Source organism: Littorina saxatilis, linkage group LG7, assembly GCF_037325665.1.
Source record: "Littorina saxatilis isolate snail1 linkage group LG7, US_GU_Lsax_2.0, whole genome shotgun sequence".
Taxonomy (NCBI): domain Eukaryota; kingdom Metazoa; phylum Mollusca; class Gastropoda; order Littorinimorpha; family Littorinidae; genus Littorina; species Littorina saxatilis.
The window spans coordinates 35,568,987-35,591,052 of record NC_090251.1 but is presented as its reverse complement, the minus strand read 5'-3'; the positions used below and the strand labels follow the sequence as shown (position 1 = coordinate 35,591,052).

The window sequence follows — 22,066 nt, the reverse complement described above, 5'->3', positions numbered from 1 at the left end:
CATTCACGCACCACTTTCTGGCCAATGTAGTTCCTATCACCTACAAGTACATGGAATAGTTTTAATTCAATTACTACTTCCCAAAGCTTTGAAAAACATAAATCCAAAAACAAAGAGACTGCCAACGCTCCAACATTCAGAATAAAAAAAAAACAAGAAAGGTGGGTTGTTGGAACGTTTGTTATTTCGGCCGCTTGTTGGGAAAGTCCCAAGCGAAAACTTTTTTTTTATTTGTTGGGAAAGTCCAACAAGCGGCCGAAACATTCGATCAAGCTAAATTTTTGTTACTCAATGTTTGTCTGTGCACTTTAAAGACCGTTAGGTCGATATATTTGTGAATGTAAAGTATTGTTTTGTCAATAACAAACTTTCCAACAACCTACCTTTCTTGTTTGTTTTATTTTTTTTTTAAAAACCAATTATATGTGACATAAACGACCAGATCACTAGAGCGCTCGCCTCTACCTGTATCATCGATATCAACATGCACATACTGCACAGACTTGGTTGTTATGATTACATTGTTGTAGTTCTTATCAGGTGTAAATGTTTACCTGTATTAATCCCAGTAGCGTGCGTGGACTGGGTACAGAGGGTGGATCCAGTTGCAGTCATGCTCTTACCGGCGGGATCTGTTGAACAGTTGGAAGTTGTGGATGTGGTTGTTGATGACGAAAGGGTTACTTCAAACTCAACGGCGTCGATATAAATTTCGTCTCCACATGATTTCTTGGATATCTTCTTTCCTTCGAACACTATCTGAAACAACAGCGTCAAGTGAGGTTATGGCATGGGTCTACACTATCATATCTATCGTTTCGATCCGTTGGTTTTATGCAAACAAAACCTTACCTTAGCCTCGAACAATTGTTTTCACTTTTGAACTTTCACTCGAACTTTCTTTGGTTATTCGCAAGGAAGGAAAGAAAGAAAGAAAGAAAGAAAGAAAGAAAGAAAGAAAGGAAGAAAGGAAGAAAGAAAGGAAGAAAGAAAGAAAAAAAAGAAAGAAAGAAAGAAAAAGTCGCGTCACGCTATATCAAAACATTCTGTCAATCAATCGTCCTAAAACTAAAATACTGACACTGAAAACCTGTGTTCAGTCATCGTCGAGACTACTAGAACCTGGCTTACTGTAACCCGTAAACCGAGAAGGGACGAGCTCGTATCGGCAAATCATGCCCACATAAAACTAACTTGCATAAACCGATTTTCTGTAGGGTTTGAGAACATGTTCACAGCAAACATATTTATAGAGTTTTTTTATTCAGGAGTTGAAAGAAAGATTAAACGAAAGAAATACGCAAAACATAGACACAATAAAGACAATATAAAAAGGACAGACAGGCAGACAGACACACACGCACCCACACACACGATTGAGGTACCTGATATGCATTTCCATCACAAGGAACGTCGACTTTCGGTGACTCTTTAAACTGTTTCCCTTTCGTTGCATTTGCGGTCATCCACAACGATGTCATACTTGTCTTCGTTCTGAACAGAACTGATAACTGACACTCGTTACTCTTTTGTATATAATAGTCAAATTGTAGCACACATGTTTCGTTGATGGACCCTCTCAGCCACGGGGTGGACAGTCTTCCGGTGTCGTTAATACTTACGTCTTTCATCTTCAGTGACATATAACTGTTAACTGTAAGGAAACAAAAACATCGAAACGAAATTGAAACAAGTCGCGTAAAGTCAAATATATACATTTTAGTCAATCTGTAGATCTTATAAAATAGGACAAGACATTATTGCGACAAATTTCGCATCAAAATTTAAGCTTTATTTCCCGTGTCATTTCGTCCAAAATGTATTTGCCAGTTAAGGCCGTTCACTTGGCTATCTGGATCACATGTCAGATTACAGATTTCTTTAATAGGGATCTCGTGACAGCCGCTCAATTAAGGGTACCATAAAAAAAACGACTAGACAAAAATGAAAGGACCTCATTAAAAATCGACAAAGAATCACAATAGGTAAACATTCGCATCTTTGACATACGACAAGATAGCCAATTTAATTATCTACACAGAAAAGAACACACACACACACACACACACACACACACACACACACAGACACACACAGACACACACACACGCACGCACGCGCGCGCGCAAACACAAACACATACACACACACACACACACACTCACACACACACACAGACACACACACACACACACACACACACACACACACACACACACACACACACACACACACACTCACACAAGCAGAAAGAACGTGAAGGCAGACAGCGTTGGTGCGGACTCGGAGACAAAGACAGGGGTGAGGAGAGAAAAGGGGGAGAGGTCATATGTTAAGTAGGTCAGGGGTTGTAGCCGGTTCCAGAATTAGCAGTGGTAAACAAGGGAAGATGGGCAGCTCCTCTGTGCTTCCCATAAACGTCCTTGTTTTCTCAAGACTTTTTATGATAAGAGAGCATTTGCGGCTCGAGACTTACGTGGGTTACATTGCAACAAACAGTAAGTCCGACTCCATTCAACTGTCACATTTGCATCGTTGTTCCAGCTGCATGTATCCGTGTTGAAGTTGCACGACACTGAAAGCATATAAAAATAGTACTAAACTTGGCCAAAACTTCATTATTGCAACAAATTTCGCACGCAAAGAAAAGCATTAAAACGCAATTAATTTTTGTTGAACTTTATATGCTCAAAAAGGTAATTGTGTCAGTTGTTTATATCATTTGTCCCATTGTTGGTACTTTGTATACTGGTACTTTCGCTGCGGTTAACAAAAGCGCAACACACCGAGCACAGCGCTCTGGGTCAAAATAACCACAGGCAAGTCAGCACAGGCCCAGAACTGTTAATCTCCACAGCTAGAGTACTCAGTACCACTGACGGTGATCGCCTCAAACGTTGGCACCTGTTGCCTCAACCATTTCCTTGTATTTCCTTGTTTTTACTACCTATTTTATTCATGTTTTTATTACTTAATTAGTGGAAGAATCTGTTGTAATGTATGTTTGATGGTGTATGCTTTTAATCAAGCGTTGCTGACTATGAAAGTAGATGTAAATGCTTGTATAACTGTGTTTGAATTTTAAATGTGTCAAGCGCAAAGAGCATAATTGTAAAGTTATGATGTTGCGCTATATAAATGCTCATTTATTATTATTATTATTATTATTATTATTATTATTATTATTATTATTATTATTATTATTATTATTATTATTATTATTATTTCGTGCTTAGCTTGCAAAGTCCCGATTTGTTTTCCTAAAACCCTGAATTAATATGAATATTTGTTTAGTTCTTTCTGAAAAGTTACGTAATACAACACGCTTAGTATACACATTCGCAAAAAGCTACACAGATTTTGGTCAGCCTATTGGTCATAACTTCTGAAATTTCCAAAGCAAATCATTGAGAACTTGAGCACATATGGCTCTTTCAGTGGAGGACCCCCTCAAAAATGGCCGCAAAACGTGCCTTTTTTGGCCTCTGAAACGGGAGACACCTACCGCCTTTGACAAAAGGCTACATAAAGACTAGAGAAGTAAGGTGCATAAAACAACATGCTCGAAACAGGAAATTGAATGGCCTTTCCAATGGTAGTCAAAGGTGTTTGGTTTGTGCGTATTCTGATTTTTTGCAGATTTTGAAATACCGGGCTATGTTTTTTGTCAGGTCGATTTAAGGGGTGACCTTGTTTGACAGGGTGTCACGGGATACTTATACAAAGTACCATCAATGCTATGAACAGCAGACATAAATACCTTTTCGAGCATATAAAGTTCAACGAAAATGAATTGCGTTTTAATGCTTTTCTTAGCGTGCGACAAATTGTTGCAATAATATTTTGGCCAAGTTTATATATTGCTTTCTAACACATTGACGACCGTAAATACTACTCTACCCGTCATACAAAAGTACACAGATACAATTAGCTGTAGATCTGTGTGATGCGGCCAGTTATATTAAAACCAACTATATTGCCAGAAAGGTAATTCATCCCCTTTCCGTATAAAATGAAGAGTTGTATTGTTCATGAATTAGTGTTTATGCAGTGGACCGGAGACCCACCAAAATCAAATTTGCGAAAGCAAACTTGCAGACTTTCTTTCTTTCTTTATTTGGTGTTTAACGTCGTTTTCAACCATTCAAGGTTATATCGCGACGGACTTGCAGACACTAAAATACAAAAATAATCTAAATAAGCAAGGGTAGCCCTGTTTTTGATCTCAAATGAAAGAACAACTCATTGTCTACCCATACACATGTATTTTGGTTCAGCTGTTGTGCCCAGCAGTGTTGTTTTGACATTTTGAAGAATAGTGGTGTCAACCTCGTCAGAAGCCGTAAAAGGCCTTTTTTGGCGTAATTTTGTGGTGGGCTATGTGAGTAAAAAACCCCGTAGTTTTGTAATGGATCGCTGTATTGCTTTTTAATTTGACATGAGTATTGTTAATACAATTTCAAAAACGCGTGAAAAATATATTTTTTATTAGTTTGTTGGACGTACTGTAACTGTTCAGAAAAGTTTTATTAAACTGTAATAACTCTTTTCAGTATAGATGCAAAAATTCAGTATTTTGCTTCAACACAAATGGATATTACAATTTGGGATCAAGTTTAGTACAAAAGCAACAACGCGCTTGGGTGGTATGGAAATGTGAACGCAAAAGAACAATTACGAAAAACAAGTCTTCCAACATCAAAACCCAGTCTAGCGCAGCAGACTGAACTGGCACGCTTATTATCGCTGTGAGTGATGTGCAAGTTCAGTCTGCTGCGCTGGACACACACACACACACACACACACACACACACACTCACACCGGCACACACACACATACTCTTCTATTAACATTTTGCTTTACAACTCTGAATGAATGCGCGCAGGTTGTGTAAATTCTCTTCGTTCTTTGTTGATATTCTCAGATATCTGGGTTCCTGGCCCTAATCATTTCTTCAAACCCTTTGATCTGTTGGGTTTCTCTTGTCATTTTACTTATTATTTATTGCTGTCGTTCGTGACATATATCACTATTTTTTTCTCCAATATGTTACTTTTTATTAGGGGCTGTATCAACTGTATTAACAGTTTGAACGCTGTGTTTTGATACTTAGGGTTTACTTTACTGACTGCCAATGCTATATTTTCTCTTTGTTTTCGCGTCATACTATTGTTCTCCCCCCCCCCCCCCCACCCAGGAGCCATGCAGCGTGCTTGGATTTCCTAGACTACAGTTCGGGAGGTCGGGTAGCTCAGTAGCAAGAGCACTGGGCCTGTGATATTTGAGGTACAAGTTTGAACTCAGGTCGAGCGGACACGGGTCAACTTTATGCGCAGACACAGAGACGATACTAATGTCCCACCCCCGTATTACCACCGTGGCACGTAAAAGACCTCGGTCCCTCTTCCAGAAATGGAGGTGGCCGATTACACCTAGACACTCGCACACTTGGATAGTACGTACGGCTCTTTTGTTGCTGCTAAAGCCTAGGTCCCACTGTGACGAATTTCGACGGCGAACTAAATTTACAACGATTTGGGATTCGTGGAGAAAATCGCCGAGGTCGTTGTGGTTCGTATTACTTCGTTCTTGTTCGACAAGAATCGTTGTGCATCGAAGAGATCGGCAGAGATCGTGGAGTCGCAACGACTGTTTTGAAATGTTCAAAACAGTCGTAGCGCTGCAACGAATTAATGACATTCGTTGTATGTCGTTGTGTATTCGTTGTAATTCCTTCTTGTTCTTTGTGCGTCGTTCTGGCTCTCGTGATTCTCGTATAACATTCTCCATGATCTCAGTCTTGGACAGTCGGTCCCACTGTGACGAATTTTGACGGCGAACTACAACGATTTGGGATTTGTGGAGAAAATCGTCAAGGTCGTTGTGGTTCGTATCACTTCGTTTTTGTTCGGTCGATTTTTCTCGACCATCCGTGGCAAACATCGTTTTGGCAAAATCGTGGTAACTCGTTGTGGTTCTCCAAAACATTCGTGATAGTGGGACCTAGGCTTTAGCGACCTAATCTTTTCAAAACTGGGATAATAATGCGGTGAACATGAACATAAACCAACTGTGCCACAAGTACCCCCAGTATTGAACACAAATCCAATCCAATCCAACACACATGATGATGAAGATGTGTGACTCTCATATCGAAGAGTCTGCGTAAAGAAGCCACCCCCCTCTGACCAATTTGGAGTAAATATGTATTCATTATCTATCGCCGAATATACAATGTATTAAATAAACCTTACCTTCACATGCGCCTTCTTCTCCCCTGCTTGTAGCAAAGACACCAAACACGAAAGCGAGTATCAGCAAACGCTTTGTCGACATTGCGAATGTTGATTTGTTTATAGTTGTTGGTAGTCTTGAGAACCCAGTGGTACTGCGACTGTAGTTTTGATTTTGACAGAGTGTCAACAGCAGCACTCAATAGCACTTATCACTCGCATATTCTTCACACTGATGCCACGCAATAGTTTTATCCGTAACATTAAGCCACTCCGAGCAGACACTGTCATTGTATAGGCAATGCGTCGGTGCTGTTTTCCTCATGCGCTGCCGTAATCCAAACCCGTTTTTAACTTTCTGCGTAGTTGTTAAATTAACATCCTCATATCATGTGAAATCTATTCACAGGAGAGACACAACAACACTCAAGTTTAAACCACAGCTGCATTGTGTTCAGGAAACAGACCGTACCAGACCGGATGTGTTCGTTTACAGTGACCTTCCTTCGTGTACATAAGCGTCCATTTAATAATACAATAATAATGACAGCTTATATAGCGCGAACTACAGTAAAGTATGCTCTCCGCGCTTTACATAATTATTAAAGCCACAGTAATCCTCCCGTAAACCATCACAGATACTGTCAGGCTTTTACACACAATACAAACACCCTTTCATGTACACACTCACCGCTTTTGAACATCTTAGGTGCCCTCCGTAAAGAGCGAGCAATTTTCAAAGAATTTATTTTTGCGTGGTTTATCTTACCCCTGAGCCATCGCGAACCCCTGTGATCCCGTGCAATCCAGTTTCCTTTTTTTCACAATGTAGTCGTCAGTTTGTGATTTCAATGGGACTCGCTGTAAGCTCATCTGCAATAGCACGTTATTGTGTACCTCTGAATCTAAACGCAACAAACGGCTGCGATTCACACGAACTAGAGCGATGACAGTTGACTGTTCAGAGGAACGGGCGCTAGGCAGAACCGTCGTCTGCTACGAGAAAGACGGTTTGCGTGACACGTTTCCGGGCTTTTCTTTTTTCAAACTTTCAAAACTTCGAATTGTACTGATCTTGTCGTGATAAAAAAAAGAATTATTTTATGATTTAAGAATGTTTGTGTAACAAGCTGTCAATTTATTATCTAGATTTTAAAAGTTAGTTCTAGCGCCAAAACGAGGCGCCTGATTTGCTGATCAGAGGGTCCACGAAAATAAATTCTTTGAAAATTGCTCGCTCTTTACGTAGGGCACCTAGGATGTTCTCAAGCGGTGAGTGTTCAAACGAAAGAGTGTTTGTACTGTGTGTAAAAGCCTGAGAGTATCTGTGATGGTTTACGGGAGGCTTACTGTGCTTTTAAATATGAATAAAAAACATACTATTTAAACATCAAATACATACATTCTAACAAAACAACGTAACAATACACTTACAGCAACACATTATCCTCGTATGGACGATACCACGCTATAGACGCACAACTCACAATAAATCATGTACAATGAACATTGGAAATCTCATTTACGCCTCAACAGACCTGTAACAGTTAAGGCTTTTCATTTAGTTAACAGCATGTTGTCAAGGGCGTATACCAACAATCTGCAGCCTGGCCGCTTTCCACAAAGAGTTCATTTGCTAAATTAATGTTGTAAATGACACCTATGTCAATGTGTCAGATTAATTCAGCAAAACCCGGGACGTATCTCCTGGCAACAGTTTTAGTTATTTAATATGAATCAAGATTACAGTTCAGACTTCAAAGGAGTGTAACCGAGTGCCGAAACACTACGATCACCTCGGGAGGCGAAGTGCAATCAAACAGGATTGAAAAATGTTAGGACTAATTTCTTAGCCCTATAAAAACTGTTATGCAAACCCGAAGGTTTCCATGAACATGCAGACAATCGGAAACCACCAGACCCCATCACAAACAGAATTCTACAATCCACAGGTGTTGACTTTTAAAGGCCAACAACTCGGGTGCAGAGTCTGCTGTGAAAGGAGCAGTAGCCTCCCCTGTCACAATCGCCCCCGTTTGAAATGAACCTCGTCCCGAAGTTCCGAACCGGGGGACCACTGTCCATCCCAAGTTCGCAGAATGGGAACAGCACGAAAGGGTTCAGTGGTCATATTATGCCATTACCTGAACATATCATGCCGAGTCCCATCCCTGCTCGCAAGCGCCAGATGTAACCGAGTGCCGAAACACTACGATCATCTCGGGAGGCGAAGTGCAATCAAACAGGATTGAAAAATGTTAGGGCTAATTTCTTAGCCCTATAAAAACTGTTATGCAAACCCGAAGGTTTCCATGAACATACAGACAATCGGAAACCACCAGACCCCACCACAAACAGATTTCCACAATCCACGGGTGTTGACTTTTAAAGGCCAACAACTCGGGTGCAGAGTCTGCTGTGAAAGGAGCAGTAGCCTCCCCTGTCACAATCGCCCCCGTTTGAATGAACTTCGTCCCGAAGTTCCGAACCGGGGGACCACTGTCCATCCCAAGTTCGCAGAATGGGAACAGCACGAAAATGTTCAGTGGTCATATTATGCCATTACCTGAACATATGCCGAGTCCCATCCCTGCTCGCAAGCGCCAGATGTGGGAAGGTCGGGTGGAAGGAAAAGGATATATAGCACAGGCAGAGGAGCATACAATTAAGACACCGAAGACAGAGGTTGCTTTAACTTATCTTTTATTGAAGGAATTGTAACTAAGAATAACCACTCAGGTAGCTTATCTAAATCAGAAATATTCCAATATTTAGCTAAATCTGGTAGCAACTAGAAACAATGCTATAAGTTATACATTAGAAACAATAACAGAACTCTAATATATAGACCAGAACTAGAAATTATGAATCCTGGTATTTACCAGTACCAGAATCAGCTAGAAACAATAATAGAACCAGAAATATAAGCTATGAATATGAAACCAGAAATAGTGTAATAAGGTAATTATTCTAGTAGCCAGAAATATAAGCTATGAATATGAAACCAGAAATAGTGTAATAAGGTAATTATTCTAGTAGCCAGAAATATAAGCTATGAATATGAAACCAGAAATAGTGTAATAAGGTAATTATTCTAGTAGCCAGAAATATAAACTATGAGTTCTGGTATCAACCAGAAAGCAGTGTACAAGAAGGCACTAAAAAGAAAAGAAAATACAATTATAAACAACATGCCTTCTAAGTCACACATGACATAATACAAAGCACAAACCAATGAATGTAACATTGTACAAAATAATCATGACACATATAGACAAGTAACAATTTAGCCAAAATCCTGCAGACACAGCATTCTCTGAAAGAGAATCCACAGTGAGTTAAACAACTCCACTACAGCTAATGTCAAGGGAAGTAACCAACATCTCCCCCTAGGCCTAAGCCTTGCATAGGAAAATGCTTTACATAAATTAACCAACTGCATGAACCGCAACTGCAAAATAATAGTTATTATTAAGCATGTTCATCGCCATGAAGACACATCTTCATCGAGTTGAATAATAACGACAAGAATAAGAAAGATAACTCAGGCATGGGGTAAGCGCACGCTCCCATGCTTCAAAATGAAGCGTTAGACAACAGTCTATTACTTTACAGGGAAGCGCGACTAAATCATATCGCTTTAGACTAAAAGTCTGTTTTGCATCTATGCGACTGCACAAAATGTTAGGCTTTTATCAGTCGCAAAGCTCTTCTGCAGGCAACCGCCTTTAAAGTGCAACATGGGATTTAACAGTCAAAATTGTGCAGCCTGTAGACAAGATCTTCCTATTGTCTGAGATCTTAACTCAGAAGATATCTATCATTCTCATGCCTCAATTCATTAAAGGAATGACAATCAAAAACTCATAAGATTATGTACAGGTAAAAGGGTAATACAAATGAAGACTAGCAAAATATCAGAGTATGAAAATGCATGTGACAAACAGAGTAGAACCAGTAGAGTGACACAGGACAGAATACATAACATGACTGGCTCACACAAAGCCAGACAAAAGACAGGGAGAGAGAGAGAGAGAATCAGGCTAACATATTTAGTCTGAATAACAACCAACACACAGGTTGCTTTAGGTATGAACAAGTACTGAGCTATACTATATAGCTTCAGATGTTGTCCGGCAATGGCTGTCGATTGAATAAATTCTTAACTGGGGAAAATGAGCAGGGAAGGTAAGCCATGTACATGTGTACAAGATGTGTATGTGTTTTCCCCAAACAAAGCCCATTGAACTGGCGGGAAAAGGGACACACCGAACAGAGGGAAAATAGGGGAAGGGGGCGCTCTGACGTAACACGGGGGACGCCGGTCAAAATGGCGGACACTACAATCTTACATCAGCCAATCAACCGTCAACGACATACGGCTTGAAATGCAGCAACATGATAAAACACATGAAACGTAATGCATCACAAACTTCATAAAGCATGTCATGTTGCTGTACACTTCGCCTATACACAGTTACGGTTACAGTGCTGGAAACAAAGAACGATCCTCAGCGAAGCGAAAACTGATCTGAACCTCTTTGTTCCTCAACAAAACTGGCTACGAAGCAGAATTCCGCCCAGCAAAGTATTCAAATCCCTTCTCATCGAAAACCGAAATCTGAGAAAGGTTCGACTTACCTTACCGGACTTCATCGTTATTAAACTGTCCTTATAAACAGGAGATCTAACATAGGTCTACTCGACTTAAAATATGGTGAGACAGGCTTTTAGCCTCTCCTTTCACAGGAGTATGACTTTTTCAGGAACGTTCTACCTTTTACTGTGATGCACCTTAAAATATGAATAGTTGAAAAGAGAAGGCCGAGTTCTTAACGTAGACTATGATCAAAGCCAAATCGGTCGCGCATAACACAATGATTTCAAGACACCAACACAAACAACTTCAGCAACAAGTTCTCCTTCTGTATAGGAAGCAACCAGGGTGCCGGCTTTTGGTGTGTGTCAACTAGTATGATGCGCGCGCTTCTTCACGTACACTCTGTAGAGATCTGTGGCGGCTGGCATGCTTGTTTACAAAGAGATAAGGTATCTTTAACTTCAAGTGACACACAACTGTAAACCGGGTAGGAATGTGTTAATGGGCTGCTGCATTTGTTGCACACCTAAACACCTTCCGGGTCTGCGCTACTAATGCGAATGTGTCGGCTTACGAGTGTGGGCTGGATTTTGGACAAGCATAGACAAGGACAGACAGACCGACAGACAGATAGGCAAACAGACAGACAGACAGACACACACACACACACACACACACACACACACACACACACACACACATACACACACACTCACGCACACACACACACACATACACCAACACACACACACACACACACACACACACACATAAACACACACACACACACACACACTCACGCACACACACACACACACACACATACACCAACACCAACACACACACTCACGCACACACACACACACACACACGTGCACACAAACACACACAAACATACACACACAAACACACACACACACACTCACACATAAAGACATACACACAAACACACACACCTACACCAACACACACACACACACACACAAACACACACACACACACACACACACTCACGCACACACACACACACACATACACACACACACACACACACACACACACACACACACACACACACACACACACATAAACACACACAGAGACACACAAACGCACACACACAAGCAATGAAAATATGTCACATCCATTACCAGTTTTATTTTTGCATTAGACCAAATGTTGTTATTGCTATTAAGAAAATGTAAACCAGGCAAAAACGCACACACACACACACACACACACACACACACACACACACACACACACACACACACACACACACACACACACACACACACACACATTGGATTAGATCATGTGTGAAAAAATCAGTCCACTTTTAATGTCAAAAGGTTAAAATATGTTATATGTCAAAAATTGGAACTCCAATATAATACAATTCTGGAAAGGTCAAATAAGAAGTTCACCAAAGTTAAATGTTTATCAAAGAATAGTAACAAATTATAAAACGGAACCATATCTGTTATGCATAAAACAAAGAAAATATAAACAATCGTTGTGTAAACTAAGAATAAGTGCCCACGACCTGAACATTGAAACTGGTAGATACAGCAATACACCTAGGGAAAATAGATTATGTGAAACATATGGAGTAATAGAAGATGAAATACATTTTCTAGATAACTGCATAGAAAACAACCAATTACGAAAATCTTTCATGAATGACATTAATCGACCTATATTTTCTTATAATGTACCAAGTCAATTTTTGCAGGTAGACAAAGTACAAACTAAATTGGGAAAATTTGTATACAATTGCTTAAAAAAACCACCAATGTAATCATTTGGTTATTTATCTTCCCGTGTCTTATAAACACTACGTTTCATGACAATAAAGTTTATTCGTATGCGTATATTCGTATTCGTATTCACACACACACACACACACACACACACACACACACACACACACACACACACACACACACACACACACACACACACACACACACACACACACACACACACACACACACACACACACACACACACACAGCGTCACTTACATACACACACACACACACACACACACACACACACACACACACACATACACACACACACACACACACACACACACACACACACACACACACACACAGCGACAGAGACAGAGGCACACACACACACACACACACACACAAACGCAAACACACACGCGCGGACTAAAGACAATACAAGGGAGTGTCCACCAGGATATAATAATAATAATAATGCAAACTTTTATAGCGCTATTCTAGAAAAATATCTACTCTTAGCGCTTTACAATACATACATTGACCAAGCATACTATACACGCACAGGCAAAGAAACCGACCAAACATAACCAACAAACTATACATGCACAGGCAAAGAAAGCGACCAAACATACAATACACGCACAGGCAAGATAACGACCAAACATAAACAAACATACTATGACCAAACATAACCAACATACTATACGCGCGCAGGCAAAGAGAACAATCAGCACATGTAATAATTACTGACAACTAATAATGCAGGCATACAATGACAGTCCAATACACAGCCTAAGCACAAGAACCACAGTAGGCTTCTATATAAAAACGTGTCAACGGTACTATTTACACACACACAAACAGTGCTGACACAAAGCGCAGAAAATATATATACACGTTATTTTAGGCGCTAGGTAGGGGGTGAGGTGGGGCGGGATGGGGTGGGTGGGGAGATGCTGGTGGGGAAATCACTTGGGCTGAAAGAGGTGTGTTTTGAGATTTGTCTTGAATGTAGTGAGAGAATCTGTGTGTCTGAGAGGCAGTGGTAATCTATTCCAGGTCACAGAGGCTTGATAGGCGAAGGACCTCTCGCCACATGTCTTTGTTTGCACTGTGGGGAGTCGGAAGAGTCGAGTGTCGGCGGCGGAGCGAAGCTGACGAGAGGGGGTGTAGAGATTGAGGAGTTCTGACAAGTACTCTGGGGCAGAACCAAAAACGACGGCAAAAGAAAGAGAGGAGAGTTTGTATTCGATCCTTTTAGTGATTGGCAGCCAGTGTAGAGAGTGAAGAAGGGGTGTGGCGTGTTCATACTTGGAAGATTTGAAGACCAGGCGGGCAGCGTTATTTTGGATCCTTTGAAGTCTATCTAAAAGGTACTTAGGGAGACCGGCCAGAAGAGAATTACAATAATCTATCTTTGAGAGGACTAAAGAACACACTAACGTTTTGGTTGCATCAGCGGTGAGGTAGTGACGGACTGAACTAATCTTGCGCAGCTCTAGATAGGCGGACTTGCAGATGTTAGAGATGTGTTTTTGGAAAGAGAGAGTTGGATCGAGAGTGACGCCAAGGCTGCGGACAGACGGAGAGAAAGAGATAGGTAGTTCGTTGACAGTGAGAGAGGCAGGAAGAGAAGGGTGATTGAGAAATTTCTTGGGACAGGCCAGCATAACTTCGGTTTTGTCACTATTTAACTGGAGTTTGTTTAAAGACATCCAATCACTGAGGTCCGCAATGCAATCCTGTGTCCGAGATACCAGATCGTCAACTTCAGCAAGGGGGGCAGACTGATGAAGCTGTGTATCATCAGCGAAACTCTCGTGCGACAACGCATGGCGACTGATAACATCGGACACAGGGGAGGCATATAGAACGAAAAGTATGGGGCCAAGCACGGACCCTTGCGGGACACCGTATTGGAGAGCTGAAGGTTGAGATTTGATGCCGTTGACACAAACGGTCTGCGTCCGGTTAGTAAGGTACGAACGAACCCAGGAAAGGGCCAGATCATGAACACCAAAGGAGTGCTGAAGCCTGTGGAGCAGAATTTCGTGGTCTATCGTATCGAATGCGCTAGACAAGTCCAGTAGTGTTAGAATGGAGACCTGATTTTCGTCAAAGCTAAGAAGGATGTCGTTTACAATCTTCAGAAGTGCTGTCTCAGTACTATGGTTTTTCCTGTATGCAGACTGATGGGTGTTGAGAAGGTGGTTTTGCTCTAGGTGAGTGAGAAGTTGTGAAAGGACAATTTTTTCAGTGATTTTTGAAAGGAATGACAAGTTCGAAACGGGCCTAAAGTTTTTCAAGGAATTCTTGTCAAGTGAAGGTTTTTTGATGAGGGGCCTAACTATTGCAGGTTTGAATTCATCTGGGAATGAGCCGGAAGTCAGAGAGTCGTTGATGACGTGAGTGAGGTATGGAAGAAGGTCATCAATACAATCACACAGCAGAGAGGACGGAATGGGGTCAAGCTCGCACGTTTTCGGACTAGCGCCTAAACACACCTTTTTTACAAACTCGCTGGTGACAGGCTCAAAACGCTGCAGGGCTGGACCACAATACATCCTATCGGCAACCGGTGAAGGCGGGACAACAGCAGAATCAAGCTTCTCGCGAATAAGCGCGATCTTCGCAGTGAAAAAGTCAGCGAACTTCTGGGGAAGCTCATGTACAGAGAACATATATAAAACAGAAACGCAAGGAGACGCTCACAAAGTGAATGAAGAGAAACATTCTGAACATAACGCTTAGTATAATCATGGAACAAGATATCAATGCGATCTGAAGCTCATAAAGTAAAATTTTATGAACACAGCTAGCTATTTACACATAATTGACACTCTTAAAAACTGAGTTGTTGTTTTGAACTTGTAGCACATGAGCACTGATGATGAGAAAACCCATCTTCAAAATACCAACAGTATCCTCAACATTTGTTTGTTGAACAGCTATTTTAGAACTGTATTTTTGTAATGTACTGTGTTTGTTTCTATAGCATGCTAAACGTTGTATGATACATTGTTATTCAGAAACCATTTTAATGGGTTTTTTGCGGTCGTTTGTCAACAACAACAACAACAACAACAACAACAACAACAACAACAACAACAACAACAACAACAACAACAACAACAACAACAACAAAACAACAACAACAAAACAACAACAACAACAACAACAACAACAACAACTGTTACTACAGCAACCACAATAATGGAAGAATCTCTGGAATGCACATTTTACATTGATCTATATCTATATATCTTATTAATGCACTTACTTAACAAACCAGCCAGTATCTCACAGTTTAGCAAACACTATTAGACGTCTCGTCTTTGAAACCTCGTGTAACGTCGCATACTTTAGTTAATTGATAAGACAACTTGTCTTTGAAACATCGTGACGCGACCCATACTTTAGTTAATTGATTACACAACTTGTCTTTGAAACATCGTGACGCGACCCATACTTTGGTTAATTGATTAGACAACTTGTCTTTGAAACATCGTGACGCGACCCATACTTTAGTTAATTGATAAGACAACTTGTCTTTGAAACCTCGTGACGCGACCCATACTTTAGTTAATTGATTAGACAACTTGTCTTTGAAACATCGTGCAGCATCCCATACTTTAGTTAATCGATGAGACAACTTGTCTCTGAAACATCGTGCAACGTCGTATAGTTTAGTTTAGACTTTCTATTTTGGGAGGCGTGACACCAGGAATCGCTTAATTGTAATCCTTTTCTGAAAATGTGTTAAATTAAAATAAGAAGATGACAGCTCCCGATAAAGTATCTGACCTGCTACCTCTCCATGCAAAAAACAAGAGGCGAAGCCTTCAAGGCTCCCGTAAGAAATCAACAAACAGTAACATAACACAAACTCACTCACTCCGTAACACACACAGAATAGTCAGGTTATAAATACAAGCCACTTTACCTATGCAGCATGGTGACCCTACAATATGCGAAACATGTCGACTGCAGCAGCCTGGTTCTTAAAATAATTCTGACGGTCAACACAGCCAGAAATGCCAACAAAGACAAGAAAGCTGTTGCAAGGTAAGCTTACCAAACGTTACATAGCGAATCATATGATAGTGCGTAAACAGCAAACAGTAGATCTACAATCAAAGAGAGGATCGAGTCTGGAATGAAACGCGATACAGATCTAGCATTCAAAAACTGTCTTTCACGTTCAAGGAAGTTGTTGCAAAGTACTTAAGACTTACTAAATTGTACAGACAAAACCATGACAGTGCATGTTTTGAATCTGAGGAAAAAATCGTGATCATTTTGACTTTGAGAACAGATTCATTCTGTTTCCTTATATCTGCATGTTCAAGTAAATGGTGGACAGTTTTTTTCGGGCAGAGTAAACTTAACTTGAGACTCTACTGCAAGTCTTGAAATTCACATAAATCGAACCACGAGCAAAGACATCCAAACATTACAGGCACTTTAGATCAACTCATTTCACTAGAGGTGACTGCCTAGCACTGTGTTTGACATCCGTGTCTGCTGAAATAAAAAGAAATTAAAACAAAACGGATTAACAGTAGGTGACACGTTATGAGAGTGGGAGACACTAGATCTGTCTCTGAACTTACCGGGATACGGCTGCAAGATCGACACTGACTGCCGCGCTTTCGACAGCTCTTCCTCGCGTGGACATTGGAAACACGCTGTGCAGATCAAATTGTAGGAAATCTCCCTTTGGTATCTTCTTTATTTACTTTTCTGGAGCTTAGAAACCGAACAACATGAAATCGTCTTCCCCGGCGAATCGGCGAGGTGAGAACTGGACCACAATCCTTCGCGCGACCCCTGACCTGATCTTGACACCTGACCTGCCGTCTGCATGCCAAACACGACACAAACCAGTCAACTGCTTGTACCCCTTCAAAACCCCCCACCACCCGTTTTCTTTGGATACACGCTTTAACTACACACATGCCGACACAATGTTGATCATTGCTTCAATAATTTGAAGATGGTGCTTGAAAATTAACCACGTGAAATGAGTATTTCGGTGTTTAGCCAAAAATGTTAAAGTTTCTACCACAGACATACACACATACATACATACGCACGCACGCACGCACGCACGCACGCACGCACAGACAGACAGAGTTTACCATCGCATAGGCTACACTTACGTGAGCCAATAAGAGTTATGCATAAATAAATCTTCATTTTTGAGTTATGCTGCTAATTAGATCACTAAACGATTAATAAAACAAAAATACTTTTCGTTTTAAATCACACAGTAGTGCACACATTCACATTTTAAAGACTAAATCCATGAATCAAGTGCTCAGAATTTTAGACAGCAGGAAAAAAAATAAAAAATAAAAAATCCAAATGCCACACAGCACGCAATTATCAACTTTACAGAAAATAAAATCTAAACATAACAAATTCCAAACGGTAAAGCAAAATAGTACACTCAAATCCAAATGCCACACAGCACGCAATTATCAACTTTACAGAAAATAAAATTTAAACATAACAAAATCCAAGCGGCAAAGCAAAAGAGTCAACTCAAGTCGCGTAATCATTGACTGTGTGGAATATATCAAAGGAAGACAACCCCACCTAATCTATAAATGTTATCTAGAATGTCTGCAATAGTGTATCAACAGTTCTTTCCCTTGAGCAGGCTCTATCTGAAAATTCTCAACATCTTCCTTATCGTATGATCCCGACACAGGTCCTACATTACTGAACTTGTCTAATCATATGATCAAGCTTCAATGAGACATCGTGTCTTTAAAATACCGTGCAACGTCGCATAATTTAGTTAATGGATGAGACATCGTGTCTTTGAAACATCGTGCAACGTCGCATACTTTATTCTACATACGTGAGAGAGACCACTCATTAGATAACAATATCGTTCAAACCACACGTGTGTATATCATGTAAATGAGGTCCTGTCAAACAAGGCTGGCAGGGACCTGGTTTTTCCACTGCGTATGATGCCAAAGGCACCGAGACAAACGTTATTATTGAAAAATAATTGCGCTCGATAATTCCCCTCGATGAATTTTTAGAACTAGCACGTCACGCTACACATTCTAGAGTGACGTTTCTTTGCTTTGAGGTAAACGATTGCACGAGGCTTTGGAAGAGATCTAGGTTCCAAAAAAAGCGTCTTCATAGTTGGCTGCCTCGACTGCGGGACGTGATGAATAAAATAGAGCTTAAACAATGACCACGAGTTGATTACTGGAAAATAAACCACGATTGGGTATTTGCAGCCGCTTGGTAATTCACGAGTGTGCGGAGCACACGAGTGAATTACCAAGCGGCTGCAAATACCCACGAGGGTTTATTTTCCAGTAATCAACGAGTTGTCGTCATTGTTTAAGTTATTTACACAACGAACAACACGGGTCGAACATGCAGTCATGCAGACGACATTTTGTAGGCAATTTCATTTCAGCCTAATCACCCAGAGTGTCAAATGCGCTTCATTCAAATAGTCCCTATTCTTTTACTTTATTCTTAGTCTCCGACTCGTCGGCATTATACTTGTCTCGTCTAAATATCGGACCCTATTGCTACGATGAAAACACAATAGCGTTTATATAGCTATTCTGACATTACATTCTGTGTTAAAATCATGTTTTTGTCAGCAACAAGGACCAGAATGGTCCATGTCGTTGATTGCAGACGACGGTTCCCTTTCCGCATGAAGCCACGGAAATAACCGAACATTGAAAAACCCACGGACATGTATTACGGAAAAAACTCGGGATAACCGGATGTTTAGCATTACGTCAATTTGCAAGGAATCATATGACGTCATGACGTGTCATGCTTGCCTACGTAGATTGTATGTTCGAAAGTCTGACTTCTGTTGGGAATTCGCGTGGTGAAGTAAATCTGTAGATGATAAGAGAACAAGGATTGTCTCAGAAGAAACGACTAAATGTTTCAGACCGGTAACTTCATTTCAACATTGCACTATATAATGGACGTTCTATGTGACAGGAGAGTTTGCTGATTTTGTGTTAAACATTGGAGAGATCGTCTGCTAGAATCAGAGATAGGTCGCTTCAGATTGCAGCTTCTGGAAATTTGCAAGGTTTGTTGCCTATTAAAGAACTGGATTTTACACGTAATGTATGTCATGTACAGTAAGCAACAACAAAAACACACACAAAGCAAATGGCATCGTCTGTCGACTAGTCACGGAAACAAACCTGGCGAGGTATGCGTGTACTTTATACACGTCAGCCATTGTTGTTACATTTTTGAGTCAACGTTGTATTCTTCCGCAACAGGGTCCAATCGTCTGGGTTTCAAATGATGTCATGTTCTAAAAATAAATTCTAGTATTGATTATTTTGTAGCCCTCTTTATTCAAACTTCGAATAATCCACGTATGATTTTTGGGTGTAAAGTAGTTCGTTCTAATTTCTCACTTGTCTAAAAATAATCAACTAGATTTAATCCACTCCTCGGTTGCATTACAGGAGTTGTATAAATACACATAAGTACAGTATGTAGGATAAACAGAATAGGGGAAGGGCTCCTAATATGGACCGGCTCCTAATATGGACCACCTCCTGTTCTGACAAACTAACGGCGCTAGAGCACTCAAAAATGTTTTATTCGCTGTATTCACCCTCTCTGGATAACTTGCACATGTCAAAACAGTTGCAGAAACACAAATCTCAAAACCGCTTTTTCTCTTTGTTTCACTTTTGGCAGGGTTCACTCTAAATTTGCCGCCTAAAACGGACTCGTTTTTGTCCACACCCAAAGCTTTTATGAAACAAAAATTGCTTTATATGACAGCTAAGACCTTATTTGTTACATTTTAGCAGTGTTGACCCCGATTTTCTACTGCAAACAAACAAATAATAGCAAAATCTCAAAGTATGTGCGAGTCCCCTAATATGGACCACCTTCAACAAATTTAAAAAAAATAAAAGCTAAAGGCTATTTTCATTAATTTATTAAGAAGCTTGCTGGAAATAACCTATAACTAGCCCTCGAGATTTAAAAAAAATATAACAAAAAGTCTTCTTTTGGTGGACCACAGATCACATTGCAATCGCGTGTAGCCTTTTTCATGTGCTTGAATGTCCCTAGTAACTGCGGAAAGTCAAAATTTGCACATAATGCTCTTGAAATGTGTAAATACTTGAAGGCCAACGTTCACAAACACATTGAAGCAATGAAACAAATCGATGATATGATGCTATGACACCTTAGGCCAAAGTACAAACGGTAGTTTTGTGATGATATGTCATTTGTGAGGAATTAAAGGTGATTTTGTGCAGTAACTTACGTCGCGTGTCTCCCTTCGGACAGAACAATACGGGTACAACCGCTTCGGACAGATTTGCCTAGTGCAACCACGGTATACGGTGTGGGTTTAGACGAGATCGATGGTGCTTTAAACATGAACTTCCGTTTCATGATAGCAGCATATCTAAATTTGATCAAGGTTGGCCACTTAATTGTGCTGTGTGGGGTGCGGAAACAAGTGATTGTGTTCAGTGAGAGAGGGATGCTGGCTTACTTCCTGCATGGATATCCGTGATACATTTTGTTAAGGGGCGAAAACGAAGACGGAATCACCATAGGAACATCAGCATAATCATGTACAAGCGCTACAACAGAAAAACATATCTATATACGTTGGAGAAAAAAGGGCTTTAAAAAGGAAGATTGAGAGTATTTTTATATCAACTTATACGCATATGACATTTTCTTTAAGCGGTTTAAATTAAACAATCGTATGTTCAAAAGAATATCAGTGAGAAAAAAAACCACTAAACATTACAAACATAATAAAAACACACAACAGGGAAGACAAACCCAAATCTACAATAACATTAACTACAAGAACAACACTTAAAACAACTCAGCAAGAACAACATTAACAACAGCAACATCAAATTTGGGGCCCGGTAGCTCAGATGGACTTGTGATCGGAAGGTCGCAGGTTCGAATTCGGGCCGGGACGGACACGGGTCAACTTTATGTGCAGACCCAGAGACGGAAGCCATGTCCCACCCCCGTGTCATCACAATGGCACGTAAAAGACCTTGGTCATTCTGCCATAAGTGCAGGTGGCTGAATACACCTAAACACGCAGCCACCTGGGTAGCGCGACTCCGTTGCTGCTAGCTTTCCACTGGGAGGAAGCGACCCGAATTTCCCAGCGATGGGACAATAAAGTAATGAAATGAAATCCCAAAAAAGCAACAATAGTATAGATCATACATCACAAAAAAGCACAACTGCCAAATAAACGTGCGAAAAAAACCAGAAAAAACAAACAAGAACACTACAGACAGAAGCAGACACACACAACAACATAAACAACAATAAAAAAACTGTGTTTGGTTTTGTTGCAGATAAAGCACCCCTTCACATTCCATCACGAAGCATTCAATATAGAAAATAGTGTTCACTAAAGATGACTCCTAATCACCCACAATCTCCC

General features: G+C 40.5%; 1 protein-coding gene across 1 annotated transcript in view; it reads right to left on the bottom strand.

Annotated features, from left to right (window-relative positions):
• The window catches only part of LOC138971315 (uncharacterized), an 11,049-nt gene extending 4,397 nt beyond the window's left edge, over positions 1–6,652 (bottom strand). Inside the window, exons 1-4 of the mRNA XM_070344037.1 lie at positions 6,256–6,652; positions 2,477–2,575; positions 1,386–1,654; positions 555–759 (exon numbers count right to left, since the gene is read on the bottom strand). Coding sequence (XP_070200138.1) covers positions 555–759; positions 1,386–1,654; positions 2,477–2,575; positions 6,256–6,337 — 655 coding nt within the window. The 5' untranslated portion in view covers positions 6,338–6,652. The remainder of the gene's footprint in view (positions 1–554; positions 760–1,385; positions 1,655–2,476; positions 2,576–6,255) is intronic.
• Positions 6,653–22,066: the final 15,414 nt, after the last annotated feature.